Raw genomic sequence first — 27,977 nt, 5'->3', positions numbered from 1 at the left:
AGTGATGATAGCACATAATTGGCCAATCAGAGGCAATGTTAGATCGGCAGGTTGTGCTCAGGGAGTTTCTTTGGTGTTCTCCCTATCCTATATTATGTTGGTCACTTTGAATTCAGCACTTATGTATTTGATTATTTCAGAGGCGAGGCATCGGATCGCAAGCAAAGAAGCCATCCTCAATTGGAATTACAGAGGTGATGGAAGGCATCTTGATAACTCCGGGACCATTTGCTACCCTCAAGTCGGTGAAATACACAAAGCGGCGCTTGAACCACATCTCGTTTCAACAGTTCAGCGATGCTGCAACGGAACTGGAGAAGGCCAGCTTTGGCACCGTGATGTCTCTAATGTTAGGAGAAGGGGGAGGAGGAGGCAAACCTAGTCTTGTGTACCTTAAAAAGCCACCTGCGGAAGTTGAGCAGGCCCTGAGTGCGACTCCGTTTTGCGATCTTGACACATACGCTGAAAGATACAAGAAAGGATGTTCTAAAGCCATTTCTTTCCAATTACGTGCAAAGCTTGTCGCTATGAAACTTGTTTCTCCTGAATATTTCATGTAATTGAGTTAGTATAGGCCAAGTCACTAGGATCCACTACATGCTCATTTATCAGGGGCACAGTTCTTTAACCCCTTGATACAATTTGTACATTTATTGAATGAACTTTGTAAATTTGGGTACAAAAACTCATACTCTGCAACTTGAGGCCTAATTTTATACTATGATTGTCTAATTGAGGTTATTGAACTATGCAGTTGGGATGAGGCCATTGTGGTCCATAGTGAGTGATTGAAATGGGTCGCATGATTATGTACAGATCAATATTTTAGACAGGCTTGTGTTTAGCTCTTGTTTGCATTTTATCTACTGCAATTAATTTATTGTAGGCATGTGAAGTACAACATATACAATGTTTCATTAAGTTGTTCAGCCTTTACCTGAGAAATCTTAAAGCAAAAAATAGATTTTTAAATTGTTTCCACAAAATGTTATTTTTCAATTGCTGTCTTTTGCATGTTGTCATTAAAGATAAATTTAAAACTGGTTTGTAGCTGGGGAATTTTTAGTGCTGGGTAATATTTGAGGGAATTTTTGTGAAATTGACAATTTTATTGAAAATTGCCTAAATTTGGCCAAATTCTATTTGATTTTGCAATTTTTGACACTTGAGTGCTGGGTGCTAGAGCTTAAATTGTTTTGTTTTTTCAGTGATGGGCTCTAGATCTGAGTGCCAGGCTCTGCCGCCTAGTAGTTTCATCTCCAACATTTTTATCTGAATAATATCCAAAATGTATGAGGTCCTGTGTCACAACCTGGGGTACCTTTGTGTTACATAGTAAAAAAATGAAATGGTTCAAACATTTTACCTACACATCTCATTTGAAGTGGTTCATCCGTCTGAGCATTTTGACACCTTTTTTATGGAAATCGGTTCAAAAATGAGAGAGTGCGGGCAAAAACAATCACAAAATAGGGAGGATGTAACCCCACCTCTTTTCCCCACATTTACAATCATTCTGAGCAAGTATTGGTCTTTTAAATGAACTTCTGTATTTATTTACTTGGTTTAGATGTCTGGGAGTTCATTTAGACATTTTTTTACTAGATCCAAATTCTTAATAGGGGTTTTAAATCAAATTTACGATATGAATCCCTCCCCCTAATCCTCCTCCCCCTAATCCTCAGCCACCCTTGGCACATTTCATGCCAAACGTCATAAGAAAATAATTTAAAAATATTTTAAAACAGGATAAAAACATGAGTAATATAGAATAAATTAGCCTCAATTTAAGACCTAATTGAATCTTCTAAGTGAAGGAATACTCAAGACTCAAGAGACAGTGTTTTGAAATCCAAACTGCACATCAAAATGTAACAAAGCCACCTTTTTGGGTACCCCAGTATATGACACAGGATCATGATTCTCTACTGGAGCGCTGCCTGAAAGAACAAAAGGGCATTTGTCAAAGTCCAAGTAAAGAAAGTAGAGGATCATCAATCGGTTTGTCAACTTAGAAAATATTTTTCATTCGCGTTTCAGCTTAGTAATTTATGATGGTGACTATTCAGAATATTGTGTATTTGATTATTTCAGAGCCGAGTCATCAAATCGCAAGCCAAGGAGTCGTCATCAATTGGAATTACAGAGGTGATGGAAGGAATCTTGCTAACGGCAGGACCGCTGGCTACCCTGAAGGCGGTGAAATACACTAAAATGCGCCTCAACCATATCTCATTTCAACAGTTTAGCGACGCTGCAAAAGAATTAGAAAAGGCCAACTTTGGTACTCTGGTGTCAATACCTTTAAGAGAAAATGGAGGAGGAAGCATTTCTATAGTTTTTATGAAAAAAACACCTGAAGAAGTTGAGCAGGACCTGAGTGCGAATCCGCAGTTTTGTGATCTCGAAACATATGCAAAAAGATACAAGAAGGGTTCTTCAAAAGCGATTTCATTTCAACTACGAGCCAAGCTTGTCGCTATGAAACTTGTGTCACCTGAACATTTCATGTAATTGATTTAGTGTAGGCATGTGATTGAATGTCATGAAGGTGACACGGGTAAAACCTTTAAGAACTTTGATTAGATCAGGAACTATTGTATTTTCAGTATTTGGTTTTGCTTTTCAAGTGGTAATTTCTGGTGGTAGTTATAGTCGGTGTCTCCAACATACAATTGATTTAGTGCAGGAATGTGAAGTTAAGAAAGATCAGTAAAAACCTTCCCTATAGCGTTTTTTTCTTCCCGTAGTAGGGGTTTATATGTTTTGCATACATGTCGGCAAAGATAATTTACAAGAGGTTAACAACACTGACATTTTTGATCGAAGTAATAATGTATAATTTTTTACTGGAAACACTGTCTGATAGGACAATAGAGCATTGTCAATGTGTGAAGAAAGTAAAAGACCATCCATCAAGTCAATCAACACACCAGTTGCTAGGTTTCATTAGCTGAGGCAATTTCGGAAAATGTTTTCTTGTAAACTCGATATTGTAATATGAAGGTGACATACTTTGTGTATTTGATTATTTCAGAGCCGAGTGGTCAAATCAAAAGCCAAGAAGTCATCCCCGATTGGAATTGCAGAGGTGATGGAAGGGATCTTGCTAACTGCAGGGCCGTTGGCTACCTTGAGGGCAGTGAAAAATGAAAAAATGCGCCTCAATCACATCTCAATTCAGCAGTTTAGCGACGCTGCAAAAGAATTGGAAACGGCCAACTTTGGCACTCTGAAGTCGTTACCTTTAAGAGAAAGCAGAGGGGGAGCCAGTACTTTAGTGTTTCTTAAAAAGACACCTGCAGAAGTTGAGCAGGCCCTAAGTGTGAATCCACAGTTTTGTGATCTTGAAACATACACAAAAAGATACAAGAAAGGATGTTCAAAGGCGGTTTCTTTCCAACTTCGTGCCAAGCTTGTCGCTATGAAACTTGTGTCTCCTGAACATTTCATGTAATTGATTAAGTGTACATGTAGGCATGTGATTAAATGTCATGAAGGTGACACAGATAAAACCTTTAAGAACTTTGATTAGATCAGGAACTATTGTATTTTCAGTATACATTTGGATTTGCTTTTCAAGTGGTAATTTCTGGTGGTAGTTATAGTCGGTGTCTCCAACATACAATTGATTTAGTGCAGGAATGTGAAGTTCAGAAAAACCTTCCCAATGTGGTTTTTGTCTCCTGTAGTAGGGATTTATATGTTGTGCATACATGTCGACAATAAAGATAATTTACAACAGGTCAACAACACTTGACATTTTTGATCGAATTAGTTACCAAAATGTAAGATTTTTTTTACTGGAAACACTGTCTGACAAGCATTGTCAATGTGTGAAGAAAGTAAAAGACCATCCATCAAGTCAATCAACACACCAGTTGCTAGGTTTCATTAGCTGAGGCAATTTCAGAAAATGTTTTCTTGTAAACTCGATATTGTAATATGAAGGTGACATACTTTGTGTATTTGATTATTTCAGAGCCGAGTGGTCAAATCAAAAGCCAAGAAGTCATCCCCGATTGGAATTGCAGAGGTGATGGAAGGGATCTTGCTAACTGCAGGGCCGTTGGCTACCATGAGGGCAGTGATGTATGCAAAAATGCGCCTCAATCACATCTCAATTCAGCAGTTTAGCGACGCTGCAAAAGAATTGGAAAAGGCCAACTTTGGCACTCTGAAGTCGTTTCCTTTAAGAGAAAGCAGAAGGGGAGCCAGTACTTCAGTGTTTCTTAAAAAGACACCTGCAGAAGTTGAGCAGGCCCTAAGTGTGAATCCACAGTTTTGTGATCTTGAAACATACACAAAAAGATACAAGAAAGGATGTTCAAAGGCGGTTTCTTTCCAACTACGTGCCAAGCTTGTTGCTATGAAACTTGTGTCTCCTGAACATTTCATGTAATTGATCGATTTAGTGTAGGCATGTGATTGAAATGAATAACACAATATTGTACTGGTGAACACAATTGGGACTACTTGTTTGATTTGAGCAGGAACTCGTGTATTTTGAGTTTTTCTTTGTTAGAGTTTTCCGGTTAGGCAATTCAAGATTATATGATGGTTGCAGTATCAGTGATCGCATTTCATTATGTAGGCATGTGATTAGTATACTTAACTGTTTCAATAGACGAGGAACTTTTTTATGTATTTCTTTATTTAAACTTGTTTCACTTTTAGTGTGATCTTTTATGGTGACTATTCAGGATTGTGTGTGTTTCATCATTTCAGATCGGAACCAAGAAGCCACAAGCAAAGAAGCCATCCTCAGTTAGCATGAGAGACATCATGCAAGGACTCTTGATAACTAAAGGACCGCTGGCTATCCTGAGAACAGTAACATCCACAAGAATGAGTCTCCATCATGTCTCAATCCAGCAGTTCAACGTCGCGGCAAAAGAATTGGAAGAGGCCAACTTTGGCACTTGCGTGTCGTTAACAATGGGGAAGGGCCAAATTCTGAAAGTTTTTGTGAAGAAGCCACCACTAGAAGTTGAGCAAGCCCTGAGTGCTAATCCGGACTTGTGTGATCTTGCTACGTACGCAAACAGATACGCAGCAACGTCTTCGAAAGTCATCTCGCTTAAAGTCAAAGCCAAGCTTGTTGCCATGGGACTTTTGTCTGAACAACATGTGATTGGCTCAAATAGTGTAGGCACATGAAGTGCATGTACATGAAAAAGTACAGGATCGGTCAAACTTATGTCATTTTGTTGAAAAGTTCAAATCGGCTTAGTATTTGTAGTATAGTCTTTATGATAGTGACAATATCGGATTGTGTATGTTTCATCATTTCAGATCAGAACCAACAAGTCGCAAGCAAAGAAGCCTTCCTCAATTGCTATGAGAAACATCAAGCAAGGAATCCTGATTACCAAAGGTCCACTGGCTACCCTTAGAGCGGTGAAGTACACAAAAATGAGTCTCCGACACGTCACTTCTCAGCAGTTTAGCGACGCTGCAAAAGAATTAGAGTCCAACTTTGGCACTTTTGTGTCTTTAACAATCGGGAAGGGCCAGATATTGAAAGTTTTTATAAAAAAGCCGCCTCTAGAAGTTGAGCAGGCACTGAATACAAATCCAGACTTGTGTGATCTTGCAACGTATGCAAGTAGATACACGACAAAGTCTTCCTTAAAAGTGATCTCATATCAAGTCAAAGCCAAGCTTGTTGCTATGAAACTTCTTCCAGAAGAAAATATTTAGTTATTCAATAGACAGTACAGCCGGCATTTGAAATGTTGGTATGAACAGTACATCATGTATTGAACTCTTCCAACTTGGTTGTTTTTTCTTGAAATGTGTCTAGTCCTAAGTGTCATCTTTCCTTGCATGATGTTGACATCCGTATTGTGCGATTTCTTTCAGAGCCGAGCCAGCAAATTGCAAGGAAAGATGCAGCCCTCTTTTGGGATGGCAGACATCATGGAAGCAATCTTGATAACGTCGGGGCCCGTCTCGACACCCAAGGCTGTGAAGTGTACAAAAATGAGTCTGCGTTTGGCGTCAACACAACAGTTTGTTGAAGCTGCAAAACAACTGGAAGGCGCAAACTTTGGCACTTTAACATCCGTACCAGCTGGAGGCGGAAAGCACATTTTTGTGTTTATAAAAAAGCCACCGGGAGAGGTTGAGCAGGCCCTGAGTGCCAATCCCGAGTTTTGTGATCTTGATACGTATTCCAAAAGATACACAAAAGGATCATCAAAAGCGATTTCTTTCCAACTAAGAGCTAAGCTTGTCTCTATGAAACTTGTGTCGCAAGAACATTTCATGTAATAATTCATTTTGCATAGGCAGATCTTGTTGATTGGTACAGCATCAATAGGCTTCCCTTTTAAATGACCATTTTCAAAACAGTTTTCAAATTAAGTATTTCGGCTTGCCTCATTCATACATAATAAGTGACTGTTCAGTGTTGTTTGTTTAATTGTTTCAGAGTGACGCCATATCACACACCGACAAGTATCCCGATCCTGGAATTAAAACAATAATGGAAGGAATCGTGATAACGGCTGGGCCCGTGTCCACGCCAATGGCTGTCAAGTCTACAAAACGTAGTCTGCGCAATATCACAGCTCAGCAGTTCATGCAAGCTGCAAAAGAACTTTTGGTACTTTGGTTTCCCTACCAACCGGGAAAGGCGGCATACCGTTGAAAGTGTTTCTCAAAAAGCCACCGTCCGAGGTTGAAAAAGCGCTGGTTAAAAATCCTGAGTATTGCGACATACAGACATACACAAAAAGATACACGCAAAGCTGCTCAAGAGCCATTGCATTTTCAGTTCGAGCCAAGCTTGTCGCTATGAACCTTGTGTCTCAGCAATGCTTCATGTAGCTGACCTACTATTGGCGAGTCAGGGAGATGACCTAGTGTAGGCGAGTCAGGCGTAATCAATTCAGTATGGTTAGACTTAGTACTTCTTGGTAATGAACTGAACATGTCGGTGGAATTTACATAATTTGGAGCTATAACTTTTGTAAAAATTCATTGTACTGTATGCATATCATGGTTGGTATGTGATAGCATCATTAGGTTTGTTTTCTGTGAGATTCCAGTTTTGAAAGGTTGCAAAGGAATGGTGTCTTAAAAATTATTTCATAGTTTACATCTTTTCCAGGCAGTAGAGGTCGAACTATAGATCCTTTTATTAGAACCAAAAGAAATTGTTGTCTTGCCGTTACCCAAGTGACCCGATTTTGGCAATTTTTTTAAATTTAGAAAATGCAGTAAAAAAAACCCCAGAAAAATTTCAGGATCAGATTTGTTGCTGAAACCAACATAAAAATTTATTCATTATTTAATTCTCTTTGTGCTTCAATGTATCCAATGAAGTTTGGTCCGATTTCTCAGCCAAGGGTGAATATTTTTGTGGCTGTTACTTTCAACAAAATGTTCATCTTTTAATGGAAATTAAATATAGCCAACGATGTGGTGTTTCCCTCTCTTTTACAGTTTAAAAACATATTGACCCTATTGTTGGCTCACAATGGTCAAGTTACTATATGAGAGAGTAAAAACCTTCCCCATCCGACCCTATCCAAAATTTTTGTGTAAGATCAAAATAACAATAACTTTTTGTATAGATATGAACAAAACATTCTGGCAGAAATTTCTGGTTGTAGCATTTTTTTGCTTGTACATGTACATTAGAAGTGCTGAATCATCTTAGTTCTTGCATTGACTTCAGGTTTGTGCAATTTCTTTACTTCAGTTTTGTGTAATTTCTTGACTTTTTTCAGAACTGCTCCTTCAATTGGCAAAAGATAAAGATGGAACACCATTCTATTGGGGTAACAGACATCATGGAAGCCATCTTGATAACCGCAGGGCCAGTGTCGACACCTAAAGCGGTCAAGTTCACAAAAATGAGCCTCTTGGCCAGCACTACTGAACAGTTCATCGATGCTGCCAAGGAGCTGGAGAGGGCACATTTTGGAACTTTGATGTCGTTGCCAGCGGTCAGAGGGCCGTCTGTTCAAGCGTTCATTAAAAAGCCACCGCAGGAAGTCGAGGGGGCGCTTTGTGCGAATCCAAAGCTGTGCACTCCTGAGGTGTACGCAAGAAGATACGGGAAAAAGTCTTCAAAAGCTATAGGGTTGCCACTCAGGGCCAAGCTTGTCGCTATGAAGCTGGTAAAGCAGGACAGTTTCATGTGATTGACATGATCTTTCTTGTGGATTACGAGGCTTCACATTTGCCACTTCCTGAATTTCATTATTCAAGGACATGTTTGGGAGCAAAACTGAAATAAAAACTAGAAAAAGCTACATGTCATGTGTTTGGTTGGCCCTTGATATGGATTAGTTTCAATTATTGGTGGTGTTTGTGTCTATGTGTAGGGTTCCAATGTAGTGTCAATGTTGATGAAGGCACTATGGACCACAATGGACTCATCCTATTGGGTTACAGAACTCTGCCCTGATTGAGCATGTTGTGGATCCTAGTGTGAGCAGGTTCATTTGTTGTGTTTCGGAAATGGTAGCACAGTTGCTCTGTCAAAGGAACATATGACTGATAAGGAACCGATGACAAACCTCTCCCTTAGTCTCTTTTCCTCTTTCTTGTAGTTACGTTGTATGTTGGCCGTGAAATGAAAGAAAGCAACTTTGCATTTGAATATTCTCCCTTACAATAGAGGGTTCTGACAATTTGTGCCAAAATATCGCAATTTATCTTCAGTAAAATTTGACTTTAATATGTTAGTGTAGTAACTAGTATGTTCTGTGAATTCCATGTATGTTTTTGGTTTGTGTGAGTCTTGTCAGCTACAGGATATTTTCTATGGTCTTTGCTTTGTTATTTTACAGAGAATGCCAAGTGACACTGAGTCTGGTTCCAGCAATAAGAAAGCGCAACCTTCATTTAACATTCGAGACATCATGTCGGCCATTTTGAAAACGTCAGGCCCGGTCTCTACCACAGATGCGGTGAGGTACACAAAAATGAGCCTTCATCAAATCACGGCTAAAGATTTTGATCAGGCTGCTGCAGAGCTTGAAGCCAACCGCTTGGGTTCCCTCGTAACTGTCCGTAGCGATCGCAGCAAAGGTCACAATGTCTTTATAAAGAAAATGCCGTCGGAAATTGAAGGGATCTTAAGCGCTAATCCGCAGTTGTGTACAGCGGAACTCTATGCGACCAGGTTTGCCAAACCGGCTCCGAAAGCGATTAAATTCCCTTTGCGCGCTAGGTTGGTTGCAATGAAATTGGTTTCTCAAAATCATTTCATGTAGAACTGTTCTGAAAACAAGGGCTTGATCATCATGATATTTAAATGATGTTGAACTGATAGTAGTTCTCCATAATTTATATAGGTTTAAATTTTGTTTTAAATTGTTGCAGAGACTCTTTTCCTCTGCTTCCTTGTATGTGTTCTGTATTGAAATGTTAAACCTTTCGGATTTACGCACTTTTTTTGTCACTTTTCCAGTTACTTGTGTTCTAAAGAATGGTAACATTTATCATTATTTTCACCTGTTACTTTCAAAGCATAATTTTTAGAATAAACATAGAAAATGAGATTTGTAATTAGAAAAAACAAGTTGCTATTTTCCTGAACTTAACATTTGCTATCAGATGACAAAACTGCTTTGACAAAGTTTTGTTCTCCCATTTGTTTCTCTTATGTATGATTGAAATCGAAGATAGTAACTTTGTAAAATTGTAATTATTCATATTTGATAATCTCACTGGGTGTTTAAATGAGAAAAAAACAAAATATTATTGAAGTTGTCTCTGATAATCTGTAATTTTTGTTTTTCAAATTTTGTAATTTGATAAAAGCTTAAATAATAGCTCTTAACACATAAGGATCTGTAATCGCCAGTAGATAAACCTGGAATGTTGCGTCTGATGTCCTGTCAATCCGATCAGAAAATGGTGCACTGTGCAGGTCCGCAACCAATCATGGCAACTAATGTCACATGCAACATTGCAAGTTTATCTCTGCTGGCGATTGTCGATAATTGACTGTGGATCAGATTATGAGCCAGGATAGCATCAGTGTTATGGCTTGATCAGTAGCCGCCATTTAACAATATTATCTTAAAATCTGAGTTCCAAGTGTGAATTTATGTATCATACACATATATTGCAAAGGCCATTCTATGATTAAGCATATTGGGATAGACAAATTTAGTCCTGTTAGGTGAGCATGTGGAAAACCTAATCTCCAATGTGTCTCAAGAAAAGATAATAATTGTGTTGAGTCCAGATTGGTAGTCGTATATCTTCAGTCCATTTATGATCATAATTTTTTTTTTACAACGTTTGTAAATATTTTGATATTGTGTACATTTCATTGTATGTAAATAAACAAAACCATCAAGAAGATGTGTGCTATATATTAGGCTATTCCAGTTAAACTCCATATGCCCTCTGGTGGAAGATGAAACCTTATCTTTCACACAGGGCGTGTGATCTTAAAATGGAGTGACCCATTCAGGTTATCATTTAAAATTCACATTCCCCATGTGGAAGATTAAGGTAGTGTCTTCCATAGGGGTGTATAGATTTCAACTGGCATAGCTCATTCATGTTAAATTGATTACAAGACCCATGGTGGTCAGCAGCAGTGTTTTGGCTGCATAAAACATGAATAGAAATAAGAGTCCATTTCCACTTTGTTCTTTGCCCATTTTATCTGTTAGGCCTGAAATTCTTCTGTGGTATGTGCCATGCATCGATCATATTCGCATGTGAATGCAGAAGTGTCAATAAACAATTAAAGCTGATTGGCTGATCAGCGGTGTTGACCATTGGTCATTGGCACATAAAAGGCCTGGATACCTCACTTTCTTTGTGATCAGTGATCAATGATCACCAATAATTTAAAAAAAGAATTTATCATACTCCTTAACCTAAGCCAAAGCCATACCACCCTTTAAAATTAATCATAACCAGATTGCTTAAACACCTGTTGCATAAAAACAAAAAACGAGTGATTTGTTGTCATAATCAGAACTACATCACTTTTAAGAATGTTTTGTAATATCCTTGCCTATTTACTGACCATTGATGGGTTCTTAACTTATTTTTTATATTTTTTGCTCTTAGACTACAAAATTCAATGCAAATCAGGGCTCATAGAATCAGAGGAACCATGCGGTGATTTACCCCTGTATTTCGAAACAGGCCCTGTAAAATGATCATCACTCAATAGATGGCCAACTTTTTGTAAAAAAATTATAAAATAACCCCAATTCAAATACATACTGTTTGAGATCCATCAAATTTAAAATTATAGATAGATGTAAAAAATACCTTCTTTCATATTGTGAACATCAGCTGTTGTATTGTAAACTTAAGATATTATATAAAGCTTGTTCTGTAAGAATAATGTTTTTAAACTGTCATGCCACTGCTTTCATGTTTTTTATTAAAAATACAAATAAAATGATATACCTGACTTGGATGATGTCTTCTTTTGTGTGCTTTTGGGTGTGGGATGATAATTTCCATACTGACCCCAGAAATCTTTTCGGCTGTTTAAATGCTGATGTGCATATTTTGTTGAACATAGATGGGGAATAAGTGATTACGGCCCGAAATGGTAAATAAATTTTACATGTTACATGGATCAACTGTTTTTGGTAAAGCCTATAAGCCTTTGTGTATTTACCCCTGATGACGTATCATCGATGTCGCACATCACAATTTATCGATGATCATTGTGCGTAGGAAGGATGTGGGCAATGATAAATACGTCATCACCTAGGAGTAAATAGTACGCAAAAGCTAATGGGATTTACCTAACAGTGAATTGTTTTGGGTGTTACCTACACTACTCCTATCACTGGGCGACGAGGGATTGGTTCCTAGGCAATGAGGTAGCGCGATTTCTGTTGCGTTAGCAAAAGCGCACTTCCTCATTGGTCAAATACTGATCGCTCGTAGCTCAGCGATGGAGTATTAATTCAGCTTAAGTCTCTGCATCACCCGATAATGAGGGCTGATAGATGCAAGGGAACTTTGACTGTGCCTACATGATTCATAATTTAAGCTCCTTTCTTGAAGCATCAGAATGAACTATTCATTCACAAGTTGCCTGACTTATCAAAGACCAACTAGAGATCATCTCACCTCGACATAAAATGTGTCTGTATGTGATAGAGCATTACAATGGTACCCCCTTTTCGAGAACGGTATATGTTTTTCAAGAATCCGTAACTTTAAACATGTAGTAACAACACCACCAATTTCGAGGTAGGAAGTACAACAGAAAAAAAAGTTTAAATAAAAAAAAAAAAAAAACACACACACATAATATCAGGCAGCTGCTAAGCCTGCTATAATTAAAATCTGAATTCCACTCGCCCGTCATGCAGATCAATAAACCAGTCAGTCACCACCAGTTTGAAAAAGACACAGGGTCGTCGTGTCGAACGCTCACGTAATAAGTGAACAAATTTAGTTGTGTGTAACGGTGAGAGGTTCTTTGCAAACTGACAAAAACAAGACACAATTTGTTCAGAAATTGAATGACTTAATAATAATGATGATATCTACCCCAAAAAAATTGGTTTCTTCCAAACAGTGGGTGAAGTTTGTTTTCCCCAGGCCGTTTTTAGATCCACATACAAATTATGATGTAATATAATATCTAGAATAAAATTATTCACATCCAGGGCAAAAGAATTATGCACTTTATGCAGTGAAGAACGTTAGCATTGTTTCTTCCCTCCCTGACAATCTACTTCGCAATCTCTGCTCCATCCATCAATTCGCCAGCGAAATTACGTAATGTTACAATGTAAACTGGATCATGCCCCTGGCACTCGAAGGCATACCAAAATAGCGTGATCCGGTATACAAGAGAATTGCGTAACCACTTTTGATGGCGAATTGTCGGATCCAGTTGAAATACATACACCCCTATGGAAAATATATGACCTTAATTTCCTGCACAGGGGGTGTAAATTTCAAAAGGAGTCTCTCAACATCATTTGAAATTCACTTTACCTGTGTGGAAGATTAAGGTCACATCGGGGGGGTATGGACAACTGGCCAATCCTTGCACTAGGATCTCAAAAATTCTCAAATGTTGGACACGTCTGTGTATGGTCATTTGTGCTGAGTACCCCCCTGGGATCAAGGTCCACAAGTGTCAACTCAAAATTTAATCCATGAACATCAAGCGGATGCATAGCCTGTATAGACTTGGTGGTAGTGTTTTTGTCCAGCTGGATCTCATTGTTTTTGCCTTTTAATTAGACAAAAATTGGCGTTGCAGGAATGGTTGTGTTATGAAATCAGTAGTTTTAAAGAATGTGTTTTTCGTGAATGAATTTGCATACTTGGGATTTCCCAGCCTGCTGTTCAAATGATGCTCTATGTTGAAAATCTTTAATGATGATACTGGTTTCAATAGTACATGTATGGAGTTTATGAATATGATGTTTTTTAGAAAAGGTGCATTCATGCTGTGTGCAATATACTGGGATATAAATGGAGATTAGAGAAGCAGATATTAGACTCAAACAAGGCTGTTACATAATCAGTACAGATCACACCTTGAAAAGACCACTGCCTTTCACTGTCATAGTCACATCTTCCCCGGCATCTTTGGTCAATTTAACAACGACACACACAACGGCAGACAACGGCAAAAGCATGACATGCATACATAAATACCAAACAAAATCAGTCGGTGACCATAGAATGTAATGTCTTGTGTTACTGTTCTTGTTTTTATCCATGTTTGTTTTGTGAGGATTGTAATCACTGGTGATTTCTGGGTTTTGTTTTCTGTGCAGGCTGGCTTACATCTTACCAAGTCCGGTATATTGAGTCCCAACTCGATTGTATCAAAAAGAAGCATCATGGCAGCGATCGTACAAACTGTCGGTCCCGTCTCCACAACCATCGCTATCCGAGCTAACTGGAAGTTCCTAAAGTGCGCCACCGCACAGCAGTTTAGCGCAGCAGCGGTTGAACTGGAGAAGATTGGTTTTGGTCAAGTGGTTAGTCTCTCCGGCAGCAGTAACAGGTCTCGGCAGGTTTTTGTTAAGAAGCATCCGGCTGAAGCGCATGCTGCGCTGGAGGCTAATACGGATTTGTGTTCGCCCGATGTTTATGCGACAAGGTTTCATAGACAGGCGACAAAGACTATCTCGTGGAATGTCAGAGCGAAATTGGTGTCCATGGGACTTGTCTCTCAAAAACAATTCATGTGATGATTTGACACTTGTGAAATTATGATTTTTCTGATCAATGTACTTACGGTGATCGTGTAATCGATTCAGATACTTGTGTATCAAGTGGAGTTCATGTAATACACTTCTAGTTTTTAGATTTGTGAATAAATTGAGGAATTTTTCCGAAATAGATTGCTGTAGCCAAATGGATAGATTGCGCCACCGATTTAAAATGATCTAATCACTGTTTTCGTTTTGAATGAAAATACTTTTATTACTATATCTTGATTTCTTCATGTATCATTTGGTTGGAATTAGGAAATTTAAACTTAACTATTTTGCTGTAAATAAACCTTAGATCAGAGCGTACTTCCGCGATGTTAACACAGAGCCTGTGAAGCGTAGTATTCATGTGTTATTGTTAATGTTGCAGCCATATGCATTGTGAGTTGCACCTTGTGAACATTCTCGTCAAAGGTTTACAGCAATTTACATTACTATGTCATATCATCTAGATTGATGTGTAGATGTATTGTTTTAGACAGGAATTTGTGACATTGTAAATTGAGCTGAACTCTTTATCAAGTAGCTATAAAACTATGAAGTGAAGTGGCAAGTTATTATTATTTTTTCTAAATCACTGACAGTTGTTTTGTATGGAATGATTTTTATTCTCCCTCCAGGGCCCATATAAACGGAAACCCAGCAAACAAGGTATACTCCATCAGAACTCGGTGATATCCAAGGAGAACATTATGTCTGCTATCCTACAAACTCGTGGCCCAGTGTCCACTTGTAACGCAGTGACTTGCAATTGGAGATTCCTGCGATCGCTCACTCAGCAGCAGTTTCAAGAGGCTGCGGAGGAATTGGACCGTAAAGGGCTCGGCACCGTCATTCCGCTGGTAGCCATGCCAGGCGCAATTTTCCCGTGTTCATAAAGAAGGATCCTGCCGAGGCTTGGGCAGTGTTAGAAGTCAGTCCTGAGCTATGCAATACAGAGGTTTATACGGCTAGATATCAGAAACCCCCGCCAATGACAATAAGTTGGCAAGTGCGATCCAAACTTGTTGAGATGGGACTGGTGTCAAAAAAGCTGTTCATGCGATCATGAGAAAACTATTAGTGTGGTCACTGGTCATTGATGTTGGTCATGTCACTAGGATCCACAACATGTTCACCTATCAGGGCACAGTTCTTTAACCCCAATACATTTGTATACATTCATTGAATGACCTTGGAAAATTTGGGTCAAATTTTGCACTATGAGTGTTAAATTGAGTTTATTGAACTATGTCATTGGGATGAGGCCATTGTGGTCCATAGTGTGTGTGTGATTGGTTATTTGTCAGGATTAGATTTTAGACTTGCACAAATCCTGATGTGATAATTGCATTAGATTCAGGTGGACTTGTGGATTATGAAGAGAAAACTTGTAGAGAATATCTAAGTCCCTATCTAGATGTCTCTATTAAGATTTTGAATTGCTCAAGACAAAAATTTATTCAGTACTTATCCATCACTTACAAAGACAATGCATATTGTAAATCCTCAGTTTTATCCACTGTGTTTTCCTCTGCATTGAATGCATCTTCACTGTCTTGTGCCAGTTTCTCTTGTTTATTGGGATGGATAGTTTAATTGAAAAGGTTTATTGTTGCTGCACCTTGCTTGTAGACCATTTTACTTTCGTATGGGAAGTGTATGAAGGAGAGACACTATGTTTGTTGGAACACAGTTTTATGAGTAGATTCATAGGTGTGTATGGTGCAGTCCAAATAGTGTGACATGTGTAATGTGACCTGCTCCCGCAGAATGAGTGAAACAGGGAAACAAACTGTAATGCCTCGAGTATCAAGAGTACAGCACAGAGCCTGCCACGGCCCTGCAAGGTGCTAACACTTCAAAGTGTTCATAGTTCTGGTCGCTAGGGTTCAAATCCCCGCACAGGCATGGAATCCTACGTAATATGTATCATGTTCGCTTCCATCTAGCGATCAATAACCTGAATAACCATTGTGTAATTCAATTCAATGCATAAGCTCATACACATGTGGTTCTTTGATGTCAATCGCATACAATATAACCCGTGATCAATAATGAGCGTTGGTCAAAAGGCGAGCTTACTGAAGTGAAAAATTATGTACATGCAAATTCATCATTTATGCATATTGCCTTGAAAATCATAAAAGCAACTGCTTGATCAACCCAAATGATTTTATTAGCGTTATTTCTAAACCAAATTTCAAAACCACAAAGTGTTTTACCTGACTTTTGACCCAGAAATGTATGAATTTGATGAGAAATTGTGATGAAAAATAATATTTTACAAGTCAGATTCAGAAAGAGAAAATCTCATTACACACGTTAATTACATCACAATCCAAACATAGATGGTTAAGTTCATGGAGAATGTTACAAACTGTTGTATGTTTTGCCATATTGTTTTCTATAGGGAATAATGTTTTATCGTTAAAATCGGACATGAAAACCTATCAAAACACAACAAAAAGCGTGCATCGCTATTTGTATGCATGAAACAAATTATAAGAATTGTACAGAAGTGATCTAACACTTATGAAGGCTGTATCTTGAGAAAGCGCATGGTCTGATGCTAGAATCTTGGCAAGGACACTCTGGTGAAATAAAGAAAAATATATGTGATTGATTTTGTGTGACGCGTTTGAGCGTTAAATGTTTCAAAATTTAAAAATGAACAAAATGCGAGTAATTATGATGTCATCAACATGACAATAATATTCATGATAAATAATTATTGCTCCCTAAAAAAGAAATGGTTAACAAATGGTTTGAATACATCGCACGACCTTATAGTAACTGTATCTAGAAATTTGTGCAAGTTACTTGTCAATTTTCCCTAGAAACGAGCTTTTTCTACGGTTACTGCCCAGCTCATTAGCGCGATTTGGGATATTCTTTACCTCGAGTTTACTGCCCTCTGTTGACGACAGGGCTTCGAACTCTTATCAAGGCGATCTAAGAAGTGCAGGGCCGTGCTGCGCTACTGCTGAGTTGATGTTAATTCTTTGTGTGACGTGCACCAGTGCAAGCCAGTAGTATGTCTTGTGAATGCTCCATTGTGCGTATGTTGTGCCCCATTTACAAGTCATACTACTGTCTTGTACAGGTGCAAATCAAATAAAGAATATCAACTCAGTGCAGCCAGGAGATCTCAAAATTACCTTCTTGCCCCTTTACGCTCATTTGGTGAGAGCAGGTCTCATGACGATGAGACATTGCTGATGCACATGTGACATTGCGGAAGTAGATGTTTAATTCGGTATGATGTGGGATTGTTACTATTTTTAGTGGATTATCAAAGGTTGGGCATTTAGAAGTATTAAATTAAGTGACATGGCATGGTTTTATTCTTCCTTCAGGGCCCATATAAACGGAAACCCAGCAAACACGGCATACTCCATCAGAACTCGGTGGTGTCCAAGAAGAACATCATGTCTGCCATCCTGCAAACTCGTGGTCCAGTGTCCACATGTAAAGCAGTGACTTGCAACTGGAGATTTCTGCGATCTCTGACCCAGGAGCAGTTTGAAGATGCTGCCACTGAACTGCATCAGAAAGGTCTTGGCACTATGGTTCCTCTCGCAGCCATGCGAGGGCGCTCCCATTATGTGATTGTAAAGAAGACTCCTGCTGAAGCTCAGCCACTGCTGGAAGCAAGTCCGAGTCTTTGCAATTATGAGGTTTACACTGCTAGATACAATAAACCTGCACCAAAGACAATTAGCTGGAATGTACGGTCAAAACTTGTGGAGCAGGGGCTAGTGCCAAAAAAGATGTTCATGTGATGAGGGAAGCTGTTCATGAGATCAGTGCAAGTTCGTCAAATGATCAGTAAAGGTCAAAGTTACAGGCCAAACCAATAAGACAACATTCGGGGGAAAATTCAGTGGTTTATGGACAGGTTTTAGTGGGTGTGGATGTCATGTCCCCGCATTGTATTTTAAAAATGGACCCAACTGAGCCTGATAGTACCGTACTCAGCTACATTAGGATGGAACTGGATCGTCTTTCTAAAATTTTACAAAGTAATGAAGCTTAATTTTGTGTAGTGTGTTTGTGAGGTACCTAGTTAGTAATATTGTGTTCACCCAGTACAAAAATGTATTCTTATAATTTAACCATGTCATCATTGATTTCATATAGTTCTGTTAAATATGTAGGCAGGTACAATTAATAATTTGCAAAATGCAAAATGGATGTGTCAGTGACTTAGTTTATCATCAAATGAAATTAACTGTGTTAGGTTTCACCCAATTGATATTGGGCTGTTCCAGAAATTAAGTGCACCCCAAGAAGACATGTCATTCCTCACAGGAATTTCCAGACCAAAATTTCATGGGGGAAATGGGAATTACCAGTTTGGGAAATTCCAATGGGAATTCCAATTTTGGGGAAAATTCCATTGAATTTTATTTTTAGGAAATCCCATGTCTTTATGAACATAATCAATGTATATACATTTTGCTTTGGAATTCCCATTGAGAACACAGGCTAAATTGTTGAGAATCAATCCCATGTTTTCTTTAAGGGTACTGTTAATTTCTGGAATAGCCCATTGAGAGTGATGTCTTCAAAACCCCTCTTCACACATGTGGAACCGGTGGGTGTATTATTGAGTAAATAATATATTGGCAATAGGTAACTGAAATACCAATACATTGGTGATAATGCAAAATTCACCCATTGTATGGTTACACCATGTGCGTGGAGAGCCTCGATTTGGCAGCATGCATGAATGGGAATTGAACCAGTCATATAACATTGCATAAAGTTATGCAATTCTTTCTTTCATGTCATGCCAGTTCGAGGCTCTCCTTGCATTATGGCGGAACCGTGCAATAGGCGAATGGGACAGCATTCAAATGTTCTATAGTACATAATAGTTCTTCATGTTATAATATATGGCTCATTAAAAATTGATTGAAAAAACTGAATTTCAGCTTAATCTCTCGTGTCATGTTTTGTGTTTTGAAATGTGTTTCATTTAGATGGCAGGATACAAATTAATGCAACTAAATATAGGCATTTATAAATTTCCAATATGTGTGCAATATTGATAGACTTCAGATGCAACAATGAAAAAGTAAAATACCAATTCCATTTTCACAAAATTACAACATTGCCTACATAAAATATAAAACAAAGAAACAAACATGGTCCTCATACATTGCCAACGAAAGTCTCATTTCAGTGGGGAAGTTTGTGTATGGTGCAATGTAGGTCGAATGGGGAAGTGTTAAATTCTTGGGTATGATAACCTCAGAAATATTCCTGGTGAGTTTCAACTGGAGGTGGGTGTTTCTAATACATGTTTTCGGGGTTTCCCTACCGGATGGCGATTTGTACCAAAATTCCTTCCCACAACACAATATGCAGTGTTCGAAATTTTGGTTGTCTGTTCGCCCAGCATGTTAGTTTGCTCAAACCTAACACAACTGATGAATTGTTAAATATTTAAGAGTAATTGTTCATAAATTGACTACATTCACTCCACTTTATTGGTCACATGTAGTTGTTTCAGATTGTGGCAGCTTACGGACAACCAAAAACTTCTGTGGACAACCACAACCCCTTTTATTTTCTGAATTCGGACACTGACAATATGCGTATTATATAACAAAGGAGACTGATTAATCTCTAAACTGTATATTGTTATGCAATATGTCTATTACCTTGTGGGAAGGAATTTCGGTACAAATCGATATCCGGTAGAGAAATCCCGAAAGAGCGTATTGGATAAGCCAACTGTAGGATGTTTAACCCTAGTCTCAAAATATAAGCCTAACCAAATCCTAACTCTATACACCATATAGGCCTACCCTCTATTCGGGTTAAGATTTGTTTGTTGCTGCATAATTCTGATGGAAAGTGTTTGGTGGGAGGGAATTTTTAGATCTTGGTCGTAAATGTTGATTTCACATAATTATGAGAGCAATGTTGATGAGTACATGTACATCTCAATCTTCTATTTTGATCCAGAATCCATCCAAGTTTGGTCTTCTGAGCCCCAAGTGTCCTCCATCCAAGCGAAGCTTCATGGCGGCTATTCTGCAGACAGCAGGACCAGTGTCAACCCACCAGGCAATTCGTTGCAACTGGAAGCACTTGCATGTAACGGCTCAGGATTTCAAAGATGCTGCTTCTGATCTTGAACGAATGGGCTTTGGGATTTTTATCACCACCGATAAAGCTAGCTCCCATGGACTAGCTGCCAAAGCGTTTGTAAAAAACCATCCGTCAGAAGTGCAGCATGTATTGGAAGGCAATTTGGATTTGTGTACTCTGGAAGTTTATAATACAAGGTTTCTTAGTCCACCCTCCAAAGTGATAACTTGGAATATCAGGTCTTATCTTGTCTCCAAAGGACTTGTGTCTAAGAAGCAGTTCATGTGATGTAAAGATTAAATTTCTTAACCTGTAAAGGACGTTGTAATTGGCTTGTATTTTGTGACTGGTTAACATTTAATATGGTATTTGGTATAGACTTTTGACTGAAATCACTCGGTAACAGTGATTAGACTATGTGATATTGCATTTTTAATGTCAAGAATTCTAAGGTATATGCTTTTGAAGTAGGCCTACATGAATTCCAGTTGAAATGATTACGGATTTTAAAATATTCTATTAGTATACAAATGAATAAAATATACACAAAAAGGGTTACAAATTTTTATTTTTATTTGATATAGCAACAAACACTAAACTTGATCAAATGTAGGTAAAAATGGACTGACAAAGAATTATGATATAATTTGAAAATATACTTTTTCAACAAAATTTCTCAAACTAGACACAATCATAAATTACTCAATAAATTGTTTATTTTTCATGTAAAAGAGAAATGAATTAGCAGAGCACATAATCTCATGAATATAATTAAGTTACCCCAAGGATACACCCAATATTGATATAAAATTGGATAGGATGAGCCCATATTTATTGGTCGAGCTATGAGTTTTAAAATATTGGACGAGACGTAGTCGAGTCCAATATTTTACAACTCATAGCGAGACCAATAAATATTGGGCGTAAAGCATCCAATTTGATCATTATTAATGTGTTGGATCCAATATTTTCACACACTTGGATTCATCAAAACATAATAATGCCAAAAGTTGACCTACATACTTAAAGCATGAATGTTTGCACATGACATGGATTTTCACAATTTTGCTCACAGATATTTATTGTGCTTAAAAATGTTATGTACAATGATGGTAAATTGCCCCATGTTCTTCTGAAACAGATTTTATACTGAAAAAGGTCAGAGTAATATGATTCTACACCTCATTTTTGTTTCATCTCAATCCAGACTCCATCGAAATATGGTCTCCTGAGCTCCAAGAGTCCTGTTTCCAAGCGGAGCTACATGGCAGCCATTTTGCAAACAGCAGGGCCAGTATCAACCTACCAGGCGATTCGTTGCAACTGGAAGCACTTGCGTGTAACGGCTCAGAATTTCTTGGAGGCTGCCACAGAGCTGGAACAAATGGGGTTTGGGACTTATATGACCACTGGACACTCCATAGGACAACCTTCCAAGGTGTTCTTGAAAAAAGATCCGTCAGATGTGCAGCAGGTGTTGGAGGCCAATTTGGATTTGTGCACACCTGAAGTTTATAATACTAGGTTTCATAGTCGACCCACAAAATATATAACTTGGAACATCCGGTCTTATCTTGTCTCCAAAGGACTTGTGTCTGAAAAGCAGTTCATGTGATGTAAATGATTGACTTTCGTAACAGACATTTTATTGGCTTGTTACTTGTTACTGGTTAAGACTTAAAGATAAAAAGCAGTACATGTTTATGTCCATAAGTCATTATGAATCATATGGTTTATTAAAAACTTGAATCTTGTGCCAGAGACAAAAAGCTGAATTCTGCACTTTTTATTGCTCAATTCAGTTTGTAATGATTTTGTAGTTCTGTATTTCCAATGTTTTATAACAAATGTATATAGAAAATTAAAGTATGTTGTGTTAGGTAATTATTTTAAATTTTATGCTCTTTTTCTGTACATTCTAAAAGGGTTACAAAGTTTTCTTTACAAACCCTATGAATATAAATTCTTTTTGTGTTTCACTAGTATACAGTAGATAAAAAAATTAGCAAAATTGATCGGTATTTCAAAATGTACCTAAATGTTTCAATCACATTTATTACAAGACACAGCAATGAATGATTCAATTTTAACAATAAGTGAACCTACATACACATACTTCTTACCTTCACTAGGTCCGATTGGTGTGATATAGTTACTTCATAATTGTTCAGAATTGATAATTTGAGTCATCCTCATTTTGTTTAATTTCAATCCAGAATCCACCAAAGTTTGGTCTTCTGAGTCCCAAGAGTCTGCCCTCCAACCGAAGCTACATGGCAGCCATTTTGCAGACAGCAGGACCAGTGTCGACTCGTCAAGTCATTGCCAGCAACTTGAAACATCTGAATATAACGGCTGAGAACTTTAAAGATGCTGCCACTGAACTTGAACAAACAGGCTTTGGGACTTACATCACAACAAATCAATCTGGGTCCTTGGGATCAGCTTCAAAAATGTTTTTGAAAAAGGATCTGTCGCAGGTGCAGCAAGCATTGAAGACTAATTTGGATTTATGTACTCCTGAAGTTTATAATGCTAGGTTTCATAGTCGGCCTTCAAAAAACATAACTTGGACTGTAAGGTCGTATCTCGTCTCTAAAGGACTTGTGTCTAAAAAGCAATTTATGTGAGCGATTGAAAAGGTGCAAGGTATAGGAAATTGATGTGGAGAAACAAGCAAAACTTAGACAATTGCAAGGGGACAAGGAACAAGAAAATAAATTAAGCAAATTTGAAAAGGAGCAAAGTATACAATCTTGATGTTGATAAACAAGTCAAACTAGCACTAAATGCAGGGGGACAAGGAACAACAAATGTAGGCAAAGAAGAAGTTAAAAACTAAAAATTACAAATTGCAAAGCCCACTTTTAAGTGTAAAATTTGCAAAAATAACAGGCTGACAATCACATAAAAGATACAAAAGTACAGAACAAGATGAAAATCACAGTGTACTGAGCAGACAACTGCAACATGCAAGTAGTGTATTGATTTGTTCACCATCACTGGTTAGTTGCATAGTGATTCGTTACAAACATAAGTCTGGTTGTTGGCTTTAAGGTTTGTTTTGTTTTGTGAATAAATGTGTTTTCAAATATATTTGTTTTTGGATTGAATTACTGAAGTTGTAAAAGCCATTCTGCCTGAATTCTTTGCTTGTCCTTTGAAACAATGATTGCATTCTTTTACACACATTTTATTTGTTTCAATTCAGAATCCATTCGGTCTTCTGAACCCAAAGTGTCCTCCTTCAAAGCGTAGCTACATGGCAGCCATTTTGCAAACAGCAGGACCGGTATCAACCCACCAGGCAATTAATAGCAACTGGAAACACCTGCATGTAACAGCTCAGAATTTCAAAGATGCTGCCACTGAACTTGAGCAAATGGGCTTTGGGAATTTTATCACCTCTGAAAAATCTGAAACTGGCGGACCAGCTTCAAAGGTCTTTTTGAAAAATAACCCACCAGAAGTGCAGCAAGCATTAGAGTCCAATTTGGATTTGAGTACATATGAGTATTATAGTACAAGGTTTCATAGTCGACCCTCAAAAGTCATAAGCTGGAAAATTAGGGCATATCTCATCTCCAAAGGACTTGTGTTGAAGAAGCAGTTACTGTAATTATAACAGTACATTTTTACTTTGAAGACTCGGATTTATTTTGTTACAAAGTTATGAACTTATCAACCCACGTAAGTTGGAAAGTCAGTGCATATTCTCAATAAAAGACTTATCTAAAAAGCAATTCATATAGTACCTATGTTTATTTCCACTTTTTCTTGTTTCTATTGTGACTTGTCAATCTTTTTAAGTTCTCAACAAAAGAGACTTGTTTAAGGAGCAATTCATGTGTTTATTTTTCACTTTGATTGTCTTGTTTGTAATAGATGACTTGTCAACCCTTGAAAGTTGGTATATTTTCTCCAAAATACTTGTCTAAGAAATAATCCTGTGATAAAGATTGATGTTTTGTTCGCCTCAACCTTTTTTTTCTAATATGTGACTTATCAATGAACTTGTCAACCCTTGGAAGTTGGAAGGTGGTGCATATTCTCAATAAAAGATGCACCTTACAAGCAATTCATGTGATAAATATTGATTTGGTTTCATCTTGACTTGTCTTGTAACTGGTTTATGGCATGAATTCCCTAAGTTATGCTTGGTACATCTTGTCTGTGAGGAAAAAAATCACAATCAATTCATCAATGTTGCAGGTTTTAAAATCCCACTCTTTTTAGACATGTTAGCAATGATCATAGAAATCAAATGTATTCTTTCATTTACTATGACGTCAAATTAAAGCATTGTTTCTGTTCATACATGTACAGATTACAAGGGTGAAGTTTAGCATTAGAAACACTAAACTTGCACAAGACAAGGCGGAGATGAAATATAATTAACCCCTTGAAAAAAAGCTAATTTCAAGAAACCATATCTTCAATTTGTTCTTGGAAACAATGAATGATATCATTCTTTTATCCACCTTGATTTATCTTTCAATTCAGAATCCATGTGTTCTTCTCAACCCCAAGTATCATCCTTCCAAGCGGAGCTACATGGCAGCCATTTTGCAAACAGCAGGACCGGTGTCAACCCACCAGGCAATTAACAGCAACTGGAAATACCTGCGCGTAACGGCTCAGGACTTCCTGGAGGGTGCCATACAACTGGAACAAGTGGGTTTCGGCACTGTTCTCACCTCCGATTCATCAGGCTCTAAAGGGCGGACTACAAAAGTGTTTTTGAAAAAGGATCCCTCAGAAGTGCAGCAGCAAGCATTTGAGTCCAATTTGGATTTGTGTACTCCTGAAGTCTATAATACTAGGTTTCATTGTCAACCTTCCAAAGTGATCAGTTGGAACATTAGGGCGTGGCTTGTATCTAAAGGATATGTGTCCAAGAAGCAGTTCATGTGATAATTAATTAAAGATTGGGATTTTTTTTATCCCAGACTGAATTGGTTGGACTTGTTGCTACATGTATGTGACTGGTGAAGAGCATTGATTAGCATCATGACCAATACTTGGGCTACGAACTCGGAAGCAGTATGCATATTTGTAACATAAACAGACTGAATTTTTGATAACCTGTAATTTATATTAGATTCCACTTTCCAGTGTTTTTAGATTTTTGGGAAATGGGCATGTAACTTTGATCATTGCCTAAACTATGGACATATTGAGCATAAGTTTTATCGATCTTTTCTCAATGTCTCAATATAATATAATTGTTTGTATAAGCAAAATATCAAATTCTCGATCATGAGAGGATGTACCTTCTGCGTACTGTTGCGTCAGCATACTTTTAGTGGAATAACACAATCGCGCGACCGAACCTCGACTTTGCCTAGTGATTAGCCAGTTCTCAAAAGCTGTGCTTGATCCATAAGGGGGTCTTTGCGTAGTACGCTCGATGCAATTGTAAGATCAAAAACAACATAAAAATATGTGACTACATCCCTTTTAAAGTTTATATCTCATACTCTTATATTCAAAATAGTTTTTTGAATTGGGCAAAATCACAATTTTATTGCATTTTATAAGGACACTGAAATAATGCATGGAATATCAGGTCTTATCTAGTATCTGCAGGGCTTGTGTCTAAGATGTAATTCTTGTGATGATGTTGACTTGTTTTTCCATGGTAGTAGCTGTGTCATACTCTAAATAGTTTAACTTTGCATGATCTGTAGAATTGATATCAATAGATAGTAAAATAAATGAAACAACTTGGTCTGAAATAATATAGTGTATTTGAAAGTAATTTCAAGTCCAACTTTAATTTCTATTTTTAATCCAGAATCCATCAAAGTATGACAGTGTACTGAGCATTAAGAGTCCTGTGTCCAAGCGAAGCTTCATGGCAGCCATATTACAAACAGCAGGACCGGTGTCGAATAGTCAAGCCATTGCAACCAACTGGAAACATCTGAACATAACAGCTCAAGACTTTAAAGAGGCTGCTACAGAGCTGGAACAAATGGGCTTTGGTACTTACATCACAACTAATACAAAAGGCTCCCGTGGACAGGCTTCAAAGGTTTTTTTGAAAAAGGATCCATTGGAGGTCCAGCAGGCATTGGAGTCCAATTTGGATATATGTACTGCAGAAGTTTATAATTATAGGTTTCACTGCCCACCTTCAAAGAAAATAAGTTGGAATATTAGGTCTTTTCTTGTGTCTGAAGGGCTTGTGTCTAAGACACAATTCATGTGATGTAACAGTTGACTTGTTTTTCATGGTAGGAGTAGCTGCTGTGTCGTGTCATGTTCTAAATAGTTTAAAACTTTGCATGATCTTCATTCATTCATTCATTCATTCATTTAATTCCACAATACACATAAAATAACAAAATACTGTAAAACACTTTAATTTCACGGCAATTTAATTTGGCGAATTGGCCAGAAGTCATCTTTTTGTGGCAATTTATTTTCACGAATTTGCATCCTCTTGGTATGTAAAACCATTATAAATGAATTTAGCGATTGAAGGCGCTAGTGAAATTAGTGAAATTAAATTGCTAGCAAAGTTGTTTTACAGTACACTCTTAAAATATCATTACATCAAAATACCATCAAAGAATCATGGAGGAGATGGCTGATCTGTACATGTAGATAAGCCCAATATTAGACATTGTAGTTCTTTAAAATAGTTTAATCTTCTAATGTATTCTATGTGCTTTATAAGATTTGAATTGAATAAATAGCACTATGTAAGTTTATCAGAGAAAATAAAATGCCTTTTCTTGTGTTTAATAACTTTGTAAGATTGTGTCCAGAGTCCAAAATTATAGAATCCACCAATATTGTGTCCCCCACCACAGCAAATTTTCATGGCATTCTTTTTGCGAACAGCCAGACCAGTGTTAATTTTACACAGCAACTCAGTTCACAGCAACTTTAAATGTCTGATAATATAACTGAATGGTTTCTGGCTCAGAATGATTTCTGTGCTCTAATGCAAAGACATCAAAAAATATTCTTGAAAAAAAATCCATCAGAAGTGCATGAGTCCAATTTGGATTTTTTTGCTCCAAGAAAATAAGTTGGAATGTCAGGTCATGTTGTTTTGAAAGGACATGTGTCTATGAAACAGTTAATGTGCTATGAGGATTTCCTTTAAAATTTACAAGAGCTTATTTTTCACATGTGTGGAGAACTGTAGAATAGGCGCTTGAAGGCTTATACTTCCACCTTGAACTTGGAGGCATTTTGTGTGTGATTTGACTTTGACATGACATGTAACTTTAAAACTGGATAAAAATCATGGCATTAATATTTGAAAGTAATATTGAGTCCAACTTGATTTTCTATTTCAATCCAGAATCCACAAAAGTTTGGACTTCTGAGTCCCAAGTGTCCTCCATCCAAGCGAAGCTACATGGCAGCCATTTTGCAAACAGCAGGACCAGTGTCAACTTACCAAGCCATCGCTAGCAACTGGAAGCACCTGAAATTAACTGCTCAAGATTTCCAAGAGGCTGCCACTGAACTTGAACAAATGGGCTTTGGGACTTATATCACAACGTTTACAACAGGCTCCCGCGGATTAGCTTCAAAAATGTTCCTGAAAAAGGATCCGTCAGAGGTGCAGCAGACGTCTTTGGAGTCCAATTTGGATCTATGTACTCCTGATGTTTATAATACTAGGTTTCATTGTAGACCCTCAAAAGTAATTAGCTGGAATATTAGGTCTTA

At 37.7% G+C, this 27,977-nt stretch overlaps 1 protein-coding gene across 45 annotated transcripts in view; it reads left to right on the top strand.

The window, feature by feature from the left end:
* The window catches only part of LOC140170248 (uncharacterized), a 244,712-nt gene that overhangs the window by 30,420 nt on the left and 186,315 nt on the right, over window positions 1-27,977 (top strand). The window contains exon 5 of one of the 45 annotated variants that reach the window (XM_072193603.1): window positions 26,080-26,591. The exons of 31 other annotated variants lie outside the window; for them this stretch is intronic. In XM_072193603.1, coding sequence (XP_072049704.1) covers window positions 26,080-26,496 — 417 coding nt within the window. In that variant the 3' untranslated portion in view covers window positions 26,497-26,591. 13 more of the 45 variants (XM_072193613.1, XM_072193607.1, XM_072193620.1 and 10 more) reach the window with 13 other exon arrangements.

The sequence above is a fragment of the Amphiura filiformis genome, chromosome 14, assembly GCF_039555335.1.
Source record: "Amphiura filiformis chromosome 14, Afil_fr2py, whole genome shotgun sequence".
Lineage (NCBI taxonomy): Eukaryota > Metazoa > Echinodermata > Ophiuroidea > Amphilepidida > Amphiuridae > Amphiura > Amphiura filiformis.
Note: the sequence above shows the minus strand (reverse complement) of the source record. Positions and strands in the feature narration are given on the sequence as shown.